The sequence below is a fragment of the Phaethon aethereus genome (genome assembly GCF_964289735.1).
Source record: "Phaethon aethereus genome assembly, chromosome: 6".
Lineage (NCBI taxonomy): Eukaryota > Metazoa > Chordata > Aves > Phaethontiformes > Phaethontidae > Phaethon > Phaethon aethereus.
Window position 1 is genome coordinate 3,056,744 of NC_138580.1, and position 15,018 is coordinate 3,071,761.

The window sequence follows — 15,018 nt, forward strand, 5'->3', positions numbered from 1 at the left end:
TTTCTGATTTTTTCAGAAACCATAATTCGTAAGTTTACCCTGTTTCTTCTAAGATTTTCTATCTTCTTTTTCTCCACCCCTATTGCCCATGAACTCCTCTGCAGTATGTTCCAAGCACAGGCTGAATCTGCTCATTTTCCACTGCCCTCAACTCTAAAACTCAGCATCTAAAACATTTGAGAGGTATTCTATGCCTTCTGATTGCTTTTAGTTGACTTCCAAAGCCCTATCCTGTTATACAGCCATCTAGTTTTAAGTGTGCTTATTTTGTTAATAACTTTTATTAATCTACAGTTGTTCACTTGACACGTGTCTATACCTAATGTGTGGCCTGTTTGAGTCTGACACTTAATTTCATAGCAGATGGTATATTAAAAGCTCACCAGTTTATGCAGGTAGCAGCTCTTTTTTCTCACAGAGCAGCTGTTATGATATATGTTTGGAAATATTTTACATGCCTCTGTATCACACTCTTTTCCCTTTGCTCTTTCACGGAGGTGGGAATGCAATGAAGTAGACAGACAGAGACAGCCTCGTTTGTGAGATGGCAAAGGCAATTTCAGTTCAGACTGAACTAATGCACAAAAATACTCAGCAAAGACTTGCCCTAATTCATCCACAGCGAAAATATGTTGCTTGCAGCTACAGGGCTCATGGAAAACACAATGAAGAGAAACAATCCGCACAACACAATAACAGCTTGAGTGCGACATGATGGATGGTTTGCATGCATGCATGACATGAAACAGTCTCAAAAAAAAAAAAAAAAGAAAAAAACACTCAAGAATGCCGAGTGCCTAAAGGAAACCACATACTGTCAGAAGAGAGTTATAAGACAGAATTAATCCTCAAGGAGGCAAAAAAGCCAAAGTTGGAGGGACAACTTCGCAATCCACTGGCTGCTTTTCACAGCCACTCACTACTATCCAACTCTTAGTTTACGTCTGCTATTATTTTAGATTATTGTTGGGATCACCCTGCATGGCTCGACCTTAAGGAGAAGGAGCTGTGGCGTTGATCTGCACGGCTCGACCTTAAGGAGAAGGAGCTGTAGCATTGAGAAGCTGGTAAACAGCTGGATATCTGCAGGGCTCAGCCTTGAGGAGAAGGAGCTGTGGTAAACAACTAAGAGGAAGCAAAGGAGTGCATGGACACCTGCAGGCAGCGAATCCTGACTGTGTGAGAGGCGCGTGGACAGCGCATGATATTTTGTATAGAGCCAATTGCAATAATGTGTGTAACAAGCTGTAACCAATCATGAGTGTGCGTGCAGTGACTAAACAAAAATTATGATATATATCGGAGTCAGACAAGACAATAAATGGCTTCGGAATATAACTCTCATAGAGTTGTGAAGTCCATCCTTCTCCCGCAGATTATAACGTCATGTTACAGGCATACTATCTCAGAAATAACGAGCGTTTAAAGAAATAAATGGAAGGGGAGGGTACAAGAAGCAGTCTCATGGGAATATGCTGCTCCTCTTTCCAGGATGAGATTTTTACTTAGGAGAAATGCTCAAGCCCTTGCAATTAAAGAAAAATATTTACATTTTTTTCTGAAGAGAGCTGAATAAGAGTGCAAAGCAAAAGAAACAAAAGTAAAGCTTGCCAAATCGTGACACTCAAATTCAGAAAGCTCTGTGCTGCTGCCACTCACGGCTGCTCTACCCCTGTCCTAGGCTGGAATACCACAAGATGGAAACATATTAATATTACAGAAAGCAGAAAATTATATTGGCAGAAGGAACCTCCGGAACTCTATTTTTACTACATGAGTTTCACACCTCTATGTGTGAATTTCAGTAGATTTACCAGAGCATTTTAGTTTATTAAAAAAAGTTTTAACTGACAAATCATTAAAATAAAAACTCTCAGCAGCAGCTTGCAAAGCATTCTAACAAGGCATTCCTCAAATTACTAATTTTCACAGTTAAATTATCAGCAAATGACACCTACTAAAACTAGAAAACGAATACTGTGGGTCTTCTAAAGTAAAAATTAAATACAAGAAAACTGTGTCATCAGTGAAAGAACAGGTGAGTAAGGTACTCCGGTCTTACTTCTCGTCTATTTGGTGTTGTGATAGTAGCTGGAGTTTGACATCCCTCCCCCTCGGATGGCATGGACAGCCGTTGGAGAAGACGCTGGGTAATGACCAGGGCGGATGGGCTTGGCTGCAGAGGAGAAGTAGGAAACCAAACAAGACATTCAGCTTTCACACAAGGTGTTCTACCTTAACCTTCTCCTTTAGTACAAACCCCATTGCCTCCAACCAAGGGGCTGTGCTGGGCAATGTGGTCTGTAATCCAGCTCTGAGGAACATAGCATTCCCTTCCCTCAGCCAACAACAAATACATCCATTTTCTGCTTATGACAGAGCCCATGCATGGCCCTCATGTCTGCAAAGATTATGGACTGTCTATACAACAGAGGGAAGTCACAACCCACTTGGTGGTCAGTGATGTACTTCCTATGTCCAATTTGACTATTTATATCACAGAATCATTAAGGTTGGAAAACACCATTAAGATCATCAAGTCCAACCCTCAACCCAACACCCCCATGCCCACTAAACCATGTCCCGAAGTGCCACGTCTACACGTTTTTTGAACACTTCTAGTGATGGTGACTCCACCACCTCCCTAGGAAGCCTGTTCCAATGTTTGACCACTCTCTCCATAAAGAAATTTTTCTAGAAAAATTTTTTTTTCCTAGAAAAAGAAGAAATATCTAGTCTAAACCTCCCCTGGCACAACTTGAGGCTATTTCCTCTCATTCTATCGCTGGTTACTTGGGAGAAGAGACCAACACCCACCTCACCACAACCCCCTTCCAGGTAGTTGTAGAGAGCGATGAGGTCTCCCTTCAGCCTCCTCTTCTCCAGACTGAACAACCCCAAAATATCATATACATCAATGAATGATATCAATATAATTCCTGAAGATGCTGAGACATAGCTGCCAACGGCTTTCTACCAGAGGTAGCATACATCAGGAAATATTGTGTGCTGCCTAATTCTCTTTCAGGTTTTAAGACACCAGGATTAGCATCACCATCCAAAACATTATCCTTCTACTTTAGCAATTCCAACAAATCATTTAAAAAATTGCCCCATCTTAGACACCATTTGATTGTATACATCCATTCAGATTTCACCATAAAGATATATCAAGCATCTGAATTATATAAGAAGATTTTTGATTCTACATAGTCCAAATTAATTGGAGTAGTCAGGAAAAAAGAGAGGAAGGTCCAGAAACGCAAGGAAAGAATGAAAGCAGAAAGAAAATATGTGGGGGAGGAAAAAGAAAGTGAGAGACTAATTTAGAGAGACAAGTTTTCAGGTCACTAGAAGGGCACACAAGACCCATTATGCCATTTATTTACCGAGTTAAATAGCAGAGGCACTTTAAACTTTAGGTGGGGCAGATTCTATTAAAAAGTGAAGTCTTTGAAGATTCCCGTGCAACAGAGGAGAAGCAGACCCTGTGGTTTGCCCTGGACTGCTGCTTTCAAAGTGCTCTCTATTTAAACATGAGCAAACAGGCCAACCATGAAGTATGTGAGCAACCACTAACCCTTTAGCTCCATGTCCTTACCAATTTGAGCAGAGTGTGCTCTCCGTGCCATGTTTTTGGCTCTCACAGCCTCCTTAATGCGATCTACCTCCTGCTGGTACCGTTTGCGGTCTCGCATGGCGTTCTCCTTGGCCTCCTTCAGTGCGCTCTCCAGGGCCTTAACTCTCTCTGCCGTAGCTCTAAGTCGTTTTTCCAGCTTAGGAAGCTCACAACGAAGATCTGCATTATCACGTACCAACTGCAAGAAAAGAGGTTTCAAAGATATCCTGTGAGAAACTATGGGAAAGGTCCTCTTACAAGGAGAGGCAGAAAATACGACCGATTCCTCTTCACACCTTGTATACTATGAATTCCAGGAATGACTGTAAAAAGCTTATGTCAAAGACATAATTTTCCAGAAAGATGAAAGAAGTGAGTTACTCCATTCAACAGAACTTCACACATCTGATCCTGGAGGATGAGAGCTCTGGGATAAACCCTGCTACTACGATGTCCGCTTCTCTAGACATTAAGAGCAAGTGTGGCAGCAACTCTGCATTTCTTTGGAACGCAGAAATGCCTGGCATTTCATGAATACTTGATCACCTCATTTCAAAATGGCAATGCTTAAATATGGCTTATAGACAACACTGGGTATCATGAAAAATTCATCAGCTCCACTGGTTATGGCACGCTTCCCTATTTGTTCCCTACTCAAGCATATGGGAAAATTGGAAACTTCAATGCCTCAAACATTGCTAAGAAACCACTTAAGGCCTGTAGCTATAAATGTGATGATTATACGCAACTTCAAATTCATGTACTTCCTCAATTAAATATGAACCTGAGCAAGATCTATCGATTATTGGAATAACATCTAACTACACTTGCAACAACAGCCAAGACACAGAACTGATTTTTTCATAAATAAAAAAATTGATGCAAACAGTTCGAAAATCCAGTACGACTTCTACTGCACAGATTATACTGCTACTATAAGTCAACAGAAAACTGTTCCAAAGGTATGATTCTCCCTTTTCTGGAGTAAAGGGAGGAAAGTGGCTTAACTACCACATTAATAATAGACTAAAGCAACAGCACGTACTAACATTCATACGTTGTTTGACAATCAAAATGTTTTACACCTGCTAGTCCAGGCTTAGTGCCAGAAGAAAAATACAAATAAAGCTAAAAAAAAAAAAGTCACAATGTGCTTTTTCTGCAAGTGTTGAACCCTTGTTCTACCAAACAGTTATGATATGAAATAAGAGCAGGATGATATCACATTCAGGTCAAGTCCAATGTCATTTCTCCCTTTAGGTTTCTTATGAGATATGGACTCCTAATTGGTTTTGAGTAAATATACACTAATGAGAGCTATAAAAATCCAAATCTGAAAACCCAGCAGATGCATGAACTGAGTGCAAAAAAGGCGAAACAGTAAAAGGAAAAACACTCCTAACATGTCCGAGTTTCCACATTCAGAAACTAGGTCTTTAAACCATCTGTTCACTGGGAATCTCAAAATACTGAACCTTAGCGAACGCGTGTCATGGTCCAGCACTGCTTGCTTTTTTGGCACTTCCACAGGAATAAAGCAAATCTTGGAGAACACTGAGTCTCACTAATAACAGACTCAGAAGCTGCGCTGGAGAATGTTATGTCACTATTCAAAAATGAAATCAAAAGTACCCATACTACTTTGTGCTCCACACCTGAACAGTGGGACACAGTACAGAAATACCGACAGCTGACGAGGGTGGAAGCATACTTATTGGCAGAAATGATCCAGTTTTATCTAACGAGGTGCTGCCTAGATATACACACTTCCAGTAAGCAGATAAGTCTCTTTCCTTGACGTATACCCGAGATACTGGCCTACCACACATCCCCTCCACCCCGCATTTGCACGGCGAGTACCTAGGGTGAAGGGCTCTCCGTAGCCCTTGTCTCTCTGAACAGCAGGATTGCAAAGGAAACGGGAACTCCATGAATGAGGGAGGAGACAGAGATGGACATGCCCAGAAATGGCCAACCTCAGCATCCTGGGGAGGCATCAGCCCTTAAGCTGCACAAAAAAAACTCTATTTCTTCGCTTTCCTTATCTGCTGGTTGACTCCACTCATGTCACCTCCAAGGGTGCCTCTAAGCAGCTTTAGACCAGGAGTCAAAACTGGGGATGCACAATCCATCTAGAAACCAGCTATCAGCACCCAAACACTCTATTCTGGTTTTTATGCATTATACCAATACAGTGACTAGCAGTCTTGCCAAAACTGCTAGAGTCTGTTTTCACAGAAAAAAAAAAATTGTCCATTTTAACATATTGATAAGAAGTACAGGTAGTAGGAAGAGCAGCTCTACCACCAACTCTTAATGCCAACAACTTTACTTGAGAACGTCCTCAGACAGTACCTGTTACCTTCCAAAATTATCCTTTTAAATATAAAAAAGTTTTTTTTTAAAAAAAAAGGTAATTTGTAATACTACAGAACAGTGATGCATGCAAAGTTCTTCCCATAGGTGAATTTTCAGAGGCAATTACTATTAATCAATGAAAAAAACACAATAGCTTTTGGTCTAATAGTAACTAGGCACCGGAAGGAAGGAGAGAAAGGAGGAAGGAGAGCCCCTACCTGTTTGTGAACCTTTGTAAGCTGTTCCAGGTTGTTCTCAAGAAAGGAAATTTTCTGCTTCTGCGCAGCACTTCCACCTCCATCATCGCTGTCAAGTTCAACGCTCTGCACAGACAGTTGCAGCATTCAGCAAAGCCAGGCAGAAACTCAAGGGGAAGCTCAGGTCTTTTGTAAATTTAAGCTTCCCAAAGGCAGAAATGTCTTACAGAGCCCCAAATTAAAGACAGTTTACATGTTCATTTGATATTTAAGAGCCACATTCCCCAGTACACAAAAAATAAACTATTCTTACTGAACAATTATGGGGGGGGATCAGGAATAGATGGTACTCTAAATACTCAATCAAACTTCAAAGGACTGAAAAGCATTGCGAAGCCTTTGACTGTGCAGCTTCAGACTCTTCTTCAAGAGTTAAAAATACATTAATTTCTGCCAAATAATAACTTCGCCAGGAAAAGGCTGACTATTCACAAGCCCATAGAAAGGGCCGCAGCATTCAGTGTAGCGTAAGTTAGTGCAAGTTATATTGAGTAATTTCTGGTACCTATTAATACCATCTTTGAGAATTTTGTAACTGAACTAAATCGGATTGGTTCATTTCACTTAACCACCAAGACTTGTCCTTAACAAATTAGGACCAAATAAAAGCTAATAAACAGCAGAACAGTTTTAATCTTATTACTCACTGTTACTGAAAAAGACAGCAACCCATTTTGTAACAACATGCACTAAAGGCTTCCAGCAAATCACAAGAATACTGTAAAAAAAAAAGAGAAGTCTTTGGTTTAAAAGAGTATAGAGTCTTACTTTTTTAACGCGGGTGGTGAGATCTTGCACAAACAGTTTGCGTAGGTTGTGAAGAGTCTGGAGTTCTCTTGCCTGGAATCAAAATAATAATAAAAAAACCCCACAAGCCAGTAAGACACAGTAGACCCTCTCAGGTAAAAATTCCCTTCAGATTTGAGTAGATAATATGACTTTATTGTGATTTACTTAAAGAGATGTACCAGCCAGTAGGTATATGCAGCTCACAGAAAGGCAGAGCCCACGCTGTTCCCCACTGAAGAGCTCCTGCACCTCCCAAGGTGTTCACCACACCAAAGATACTTTGGAAAAATATGTCAACTTTGTCTTAGGGAAACAACAGCAGAAAGCTGAAGTCTTACAAGTTGGCCACTGTTACACACATCTAGTGATGTGAAAGAGCTCTGGATTCACTCTACAGCAAATGCACTGGCCTGATATGAATGCTTATTGCTGGGCACTTCAAGATGCTTTTTAAGTTTTGGCAAAAATCCAGGCTTTCCCAGCTTTTTTGTATGAATCGACTTCTCAGGGTCAGTGAAATAATCACCTTACTGGAGATGTGACACCAGGAGTGGCAGCCCTGCACCTACTCCCAGAGGAAGGAAGCACTAAACCACTTGCAGGAAAGGAAACTATACGGATAGGCAGTTCACCCCAACCCCACACTGCACCAAAGCCATGCTGAAGAGAACTCTTTCCAAAGTTGCTAAGAGCAACTTTAGCTTTTCCATTTTATGCTTATAAACTGGCAGACAGGAATTTAAATGACTTAATAAGCTCCACCCCGACTACAAGCTTTTGAACTCAAATCTTTTATTTTTCTCTCTCAAGAGAAAAAGACAAAACTGACGAGAAACCAAAACCAAGAAGCTTCTTTCATGGACAGCTAGAAACTACATTACAAGCACAGCTTATTTATGTTGAGTGATGTGGTACCCAGAAGAAGCACCGTGTGCCATTCGAAGTCAAACAGCCGCAGAGCACACACCTCCCCCAGAACTCCCATTCGGGGTGCTGCCCCAGCAGACCTCCAACCCTGTAACCCCCTCCCTCACACCCCCTACTTTTGCTTTCTCACCAGCCCAGCACTGGGAAAGAGAACGAGTCAAAGCAAAGGCAGTAGCTGTGTTCCCACCAAGACTGTCCAGAGAACCATAGAATCTCTGGCTTGGAAGGGACCTGTCAAGGCCATCTAGTCCAACCCCCCGCCATGAGCAAGGACATCCCCAACTCGACCAGGTTGCTCAGAGCCCCGTCCAGCCTGACCTGGGATGTTTCCAGGGATGGGGCATCGACCACCTCTCTGGGTAACCTGGGCCAGGGGTTCACCACCCTCACAGTGAAAAATTTCTTCCTTATATCTAGTCTGAATCTGCCCTCTTTTGGTTTAAAGCTTGTCCTACCGCTACAGTCCCTTGTAAAAAGTCTGTCCCCATCTTTCCTATAAGCCCTCTTTAAGCCCTGGCAGCTGCAGGAAGGTCTCCCCAGAGCCTTCTCTGCTCCAGGCTGAGCCCCCCCAGCTCTCCCAGCCTGTCCTCCCAGCAGAGCTGTTCCAGCCCTCGGAGCGTTGCTGGGGCCTCCTCTGGCCCCGCTCCAGCAGGTCCGTGTCTCTCCTGTGCCGAGGGCTCCAGAGCTGGACGCAGCCCTGCAGGGGGGTCTCCCCAGAGCAGGGCAGAGGGGCAGAATCCCTTCCCTCGCCCTGCTGGCCACGCGGCTTCGGGGGCAGCCCAGGATACAGTTGGCTTCTGGGCTGCAAGTGCTCATGTCCATCATCCCTCCCTTCTCAAAGTAATCACCCCAGTGACACACAGTGCCTGTGGAGCCTGATGGAGCCCCCTTACCAGCGGGCAGGTATGAGCCACCACCATTTGGCCTTTGATGGCTCATGTTTTCTTGTAATTTGCTATGCTTGACTTTTAATTCCTGTTGCAGTAATTATTAAAACTCTAACAAATTGAATAAAATTTTGTTGTAAGATAGTTCAAGGATGTTTATTCAAAAATTTAAAAAATACCATCTGGGTTTCTGCAAGCTGACGGCATCGTACTGCCTAACTGTGATTTCCAGCTGTCTTACTTATTCGGTGTACAGGGCAAATCAAGTCTACATGCAAAGTATCCAACAAGTACAGTTCATAGCAGAAAGGCTGGTTAAATCTGTCCCTCGCATGAGTTTCGTTTAACAAGGGTTATATCTGGGGGAGCTATCAGGAGCCAAAGCTGAAAGGACCAGAATAGTTCAGCTTCAGTAATGAACTCTAACTGATCCTGAGGCCCCTATAAGCTTAATTTTTAAAGCATCACATAGAGAAGAAAATGCTGCTTTTGAATTAATAACCATGTTAACACTAGCAAAAATTACTGTATGATGCTCCTAAACCAGCTATGGTTTTGACCAGCTTCTGAGATCTTTGAGAAAGCTTGCGTATTTTACAAACAGATAAAACCGAAGCTTCCGACAAAACTGTGCAGCAACAGCTTCAGGACGGGTGTCATCCATCATAGACTGCATTTTTAACATTGCACGCACAACATCATATTTCTCCACAAGCTTTTACACTGGTCGAGTCAGGTATGTATCACTTTATTGTAGCTACACCACCCAGTAGGCTGATTATTTCAGGTGATTTGAAGGAACAAGGACAGCAAAACAAAAAGAGTGCCGGTAGACTTACCAGTGACAGCTTATTCACAGGAGGCAACAATAATAGTACTTAATCTTAAATTTTAAAATCCAATCTCACCATTTGGCGAAATGCACAAATTTAGCCTATTATGAATATTAAATAGCCTTATTAAATAGCCTATATTGGTCATTTCCTTGGGCACAGATACAAGTGATGAAGACCTAGGGGGGAAAAAAGCTCAGTAAAGTGTAATTAAGACATACCACTGTTTCCTCCAGCCCCTTAAGATCTTCTCTTGCTTGTTCCCTTTTATCATTAAGCAGTCTAGAAAGATCACAACATTAAACACAAATCAAAATTGTTGAAGTCATATAAAACAGAAGAGAATCAATCAACATTCAGTTTGAGTAGAACATCTGCAGATACGAGCAAATCGTACATCTCTCTGCATCTGTAATTATGCTTTCGACTGTCCCAAATATGCAGCTTTCTCACATGGAATGGCTAGGCACCATCTCGATTTTGTGTGTCCACACATGAAATTTTTGTCTCTCATTTCCAGGAAAGGCTTTTACTCGGATGTCCGATATATTACTTAAAAAACAAAACCCAAAAAAGCCCACCCAACACCCCCAACTTCTTTCTTGTTTGTTTTTGCTATGCATTAAGGAATGAGGGATTTAACACTTGCTATGATATTTCATAAAACCAGAGCTCTAAAAACATCTTTTTTGGCAAGTATAAAATGCACTATTGAAAAGCCTATGATATAAAAATATGGAGTAAGTGGTAAACATTTATTAGCACTGTCTGTTGGTTTTGTTACTGAAATGACATTTTCAGTGTGAATATTTCAATGCAAATGCAACTCACTAGCACATCTCCTGTGGGCACCTTGAGAGACACTATATTCAAGGACACCAGATGAGAAAACTGTTGACTTACATGAGCTTTTCCAGCTTCATTTCTCTCTCCTGGTCCTCAATTTTTAATTTATCATAATCAGCACTCAGTTTCTCTTGTTCCAGTTGCAGCTTCTGATTCATACTAGAATGCAAAAGAAGTCATCAGTACAGCTCAGACCGGAACCCCATAAACAAGGGTGGGTAAATCTCCATAAACAAAATGGGGTTACACAGAGAAAGTAAAGTTGTAGATCTCTACTGAAAAATTCTGGAAGAAATTAAGTGTAAAGAATCTGAAGAACGATATTTAAAAATATTTGAGAATTAAATTCAGTGGCTTGCTTCCTTTATCTTAAAGGACACAAATTGTTCTTGCAAGCTTTCTGTCCCGCTTCCTCACGTTTCTCATTTCCCTATTATTAGTCTTTGGCCACACAATAAATATGATGAAAGAATGAGCACTACATCAGGTTTGCCTGGATTACGAACACTGACTAAAAGAAGAGCAGAGGAGCAAAGAATTCCATTTTTCAAGTGCTGGAGTTTCTGAGTAACAGAGTTATATTGCTGTGTCAGGAAGAAATATTAAGGGTTTGAAAATGGGACACATTCAAGTCACCCAGACTTTCAGAAAGTCTGTGGCAGGACTAGTTGCTATCAGGGGCCCTCAAAACCTTTATCTTTTAAAATCTGTTCTCCTCCAAGCTTCTCTTACCTACTGACCTGCAGGTGTAACATTATTCTTTCTTTTTCCTCTTTATAATTTTATGGTCTTATTAAAGCTCCACAGTAAAGAACTAGGCACTACAGTCCACCGTGCAAAATAGTTAGAGGGTGGGCTGTTGCATGTAAGGACATCACTTTCTGTAAGACACCAAAATACGTAGACATCAATTAAAACTAACAAAGCCAACCCCAAAACAACCCTACGGTGCCACAGAACAGGGCAGGAACAGAGAAAGCGATGGAGCGAGTGAACATACTCTCTGATTTCATCGATTATTTTCTGCTTCTCTTCAATTTCATCCCTCAGCCGGGACAGCTGCTTCTGGTGGGCTTCCCTGTGACTCTCCATCTGCTGCTCCAGGGCCTTCTGCAGCGTGCAAAAACCAGAGCCATACGTGAAACAGAAATCCGGTAACACACAGCTAAGCTTCCTTCTTCCTTCCGATAGCTAAACCAACCTATCCTTCTGGATTTGAGTGAAGCTTAGCAAATCAGGTTAATTCAGGAATCTGCCTGATATATCTTTCTGTGATTACAAAACTGTGCAGCTACTCATCCACACATTTAATTTGGACAATGTACACCAGTTTCTACTCATTTCCTTGCAAAAACTACCGCATGTGAAAGCCAGGGTCTTGGCATATTAAGTGCCAAGAATGACACTGTTTTTTACCAGTTCTCTATTATTTCACCTGTTTATTCACCAAGAAAATACATGTACAGCTAGACCTGAAACAGAAATAAAACCTGAAACACCCTACCCCTCTCTGAGAATTGTTTATCCGCAGTCCTGTTATTCAAATTCTATGATTAGAGGTATCTCAAATAGTAAGGAAAACTTAATGCATGCCTTTAGATGGCTAATAAAAGATTGGCTTTTTTCTTCCAGCTGCAAGGAATAATTGTACATATAACTGCTTTAATACTTAAACTTTTTATAATGGAGGTAAAAGTTCTGAGGCTGACAAACTTCTATCACTATCCTTGTAAAATTATATTTTTCCTTTTATGCAATTTGCAACCCCATCAGAAACACAACTCGCACATTACTGCCTAACATTTCTTCTTTGCATTCCAATGGAAGAAAATACCAGAAAACAGGTTTATATTTCATTATTATTTCTAGGAGATAGACAGAATTCTTGCTAAGCAATTTGGGAAAGTGGTCTGGCCTCTTTTTTATCAAGTACCTAAATTATATTAACCCCAGTATTCCGATTCACTACTTCACAAATTGATTTTCAGCAAAGTTCCACTGGCAAAAAATCAGAGTAACATAGAAGTGAATCAATATAATTTTTCACTTGTATATAACAAAACTGTTCTCAACTATGGATGCAATATACTGGCTTTTATATTTCGGTTGTCTGTTTGTGTGATTTGAGGAACCCAGGCACCTCCAATTCGGCAAACACGGTCCACCACATGGTCTCTACTCTTTGAAGCTAGCTCAGCTTACAAACTGGTCTCAGAAGACACACTCACCTCAGATAGTCACGCTATGACTTACTTTTTTGCCATCATCTGGTCAACAACCTCAATACTAGCAAGTTCTCTAATTTCACATTGCAAAGGTTGCTCAATTACACGAGGTCAGGTTTTCTAACAGAGGCTGGCAATTCTGACAGAGGCTGAAAGTGTTTTCTAAAAGCACACAACATGTGCAGGAAGAAAATAATTACACCCTAATTATCAGCTTAAAGAACGATCTCACTGAGAAATGCCTTCTAAAATTGCCGCACCCCATACTACCTTCATCTCCTCTGCGTCCTGAAGCCGGGTCAGATGCTCCTTCTCCTTATCCTTGAAACTGACTTCGTGCATTTTTTCTGTTTCAAGTTGGAGACAGTTGAGAATTAACCGCACGGTTCCAGGACATGCTACATCCAGCCATTTAAAAAAACCAACCAGTTCCTCTTTTTGCAGGGGGCACGGGAGCAGGGGAGACAGCTTTGGAGGGGCAGAAACAGCCACGGTTTGCAGTACCCACGCTGTGACCATACTGCCCAAACCCCTTTTTCCTTTACTAACAGGCCACATTGTTTTCAGCCCACCCAGCACCTTTCCAACCTACCCTTGTCTCCCTATAACCCTACTTATCGCAATCCTCCTTGTCCCCGTTCACTTTCTGCTGGGAAACGGTGCCTCCAGAACCAGGTCATTTCTTATGAGTGGAGTAGGAAGATCAGGAGATAGAATAAAAAATTATAGTCTAAAAATGCAGGAGGTGTTAAAAAAAAAAAAAGTATTGTCACCACCTGCTGCTCCCAGAGACAGAGAAGATCCCTTGTGCAGAAATCCACAATAAAGTTGAGGCTACTAGGTCGCATTGTAATTATACATAAACCAGGAGCTTAACAATGCTACAAGAACTGCTTTTGATACACATTTTCCACATTAAAACAGAAGGGGAAAAAACCAGTAATTATTAAAATGAAGTCAGCTGGATCCTATATAGGAGGTAGGAAAGACACACCTCTACTTGACCCTAAAGGAAGCAGCTTCCTTTTGAATCAGGCAGGACATTTGCCAGAGGGACAACTGAAATTAGATGAATATCCAAGAATTTTACAGAATAGAGATTTAGCAAGATTGATTGGTACCGCTTGGCTAAAGTATTTGGTGGTGGGTTTTTTTATTTCTCACATCATTAAAGCACAATGTAAAGCTTCTCATAAAGTTTTTGATTCTTTTGAAAAAAAATTAAGTTTCTCTATTTTGTGAATGGATTAGGCTGAAGGGATAATTCTGTTTTTATCTGAAGAGCAATATACTACAAGGAAGTGCAATGTGTTAAACATTCTGAATCACAATTTTACGTCTTCACTGCAAAATACTATGCAGACAATAAAATGTTGTAGGACTACTGTACATATGATACTTCAGCCAATACTGAATTTTCTAAGATATGGTAAAGTAACTGTTGTACCTTGAGCACGCAACTTGGCAAGTTCTTCATTGAGAGAGTCCTGTGACTCTTCCAGCTGCCTTCTCTTCTGCTCCATATTTTGCATGTAGTCTGTAAGGGACTTGATCTTTGCTTCATGCTTTAAAGACAAGGGCAATAGCAATGAGACATAAGTACCACAGCTTGTTACCCAGGAATTCAGGTACTGTGCTACATAAAGGAGGAAAAATAGAAAGCTCTCCACATCCAGAGCTGATGACTAGGAGAAAATACAGCAGAAGTTCTAAGAAGGAGCTAATGGACTAAAACAGACCACATTCTTAAAGGTCACACTTAGTAGCCCAAGACCTATACTCAACATACTCAACAGTGCAGGTAGTAATTCCAAAACATCATTGGAAGCTCATGACTTGGTGTTAAGGAAACAGCAGCAGCTTTCTAAAACCAGCTGAACACCGGGCTTCTGACATGGCTTCCTGGATGCTTCAACCTGCAGAAGCTCAGATCAACCTTCCCCAGCCATCTTGATGATTTGTTTCTTGCTAACATCCTTTTGAACTAGAAGGGCTTATGTCTAAATAGAAACTAGTGAAGAACGTAGCGAAAACATTAAAAATTGAATGAAAATTTTCTAATTTGGGGATAAAATTAAGATACTGTCTGGGAGTTATTGTGTCATGTTAATAAGGCCACTGAAGCAGTTGTGGTTCACTGTTCTTAAAGCTCACCTCAGCAGAGAGGGGTTGAGACCTCTGGGTTCGTGCTACTGTAAAGATCACACTTAGAGAGGAGTAATCCTTAGAAGGAACTTGAAATAGTTCAGACTCTCCTGACACTGAGGTCTCCAGGAA

The 15,018-nt window shown here is 41.2% G+C and overlaps 1 protein-coding gene across 1 annotated transcript in view; it reads right to left on the reverse strand.

Annotated features, from left to right (window-relative positions):
- Positions 1–2,069: 2,069 nt before the first annotated feature.
- The window catches only part of KIF5C (kinesin family member 5C), a gene marked incomplete at both ends in the record, with an annotated part of 79,699 nt that continues 66,750 nt past the window's right edge, over positions 2,070–15,018 (reverse strand). Inside the window, 9 exons of the mRNA XM_082001765.1 lie at positions 2,070–2,176; positions 3,602–3,818; positions 6,196–6,300; positions 7,003–7,074; positions 9,892–9,952; positions 10,574–10,675; positions 11,517–11,626; positions 13,012–13,088; positions 14,189–14,306. Coding sequence (XP_081857891.1) covers positions 2,070–2,176; positions 3,602–3,818; positions 6,196–6,300; positions 7,003–7,074; positions 9,892–9,952; positions 10,574–10,675; positions 11,517–11,626; positions 13,012–13,088; positions 14,189–14,306 — 969 coding nt within the window. The remainder of the gene's footprint in view (positions 2,177–3,601; positions 3,819–6,195; positions 6,301–7,002; positions 7,075–9,891; positions 9,953–10,573; positions 10,676–11,516; positions 11,627–13,011; positions 13,089–14,188; positions 14,307–15,018) is intronic.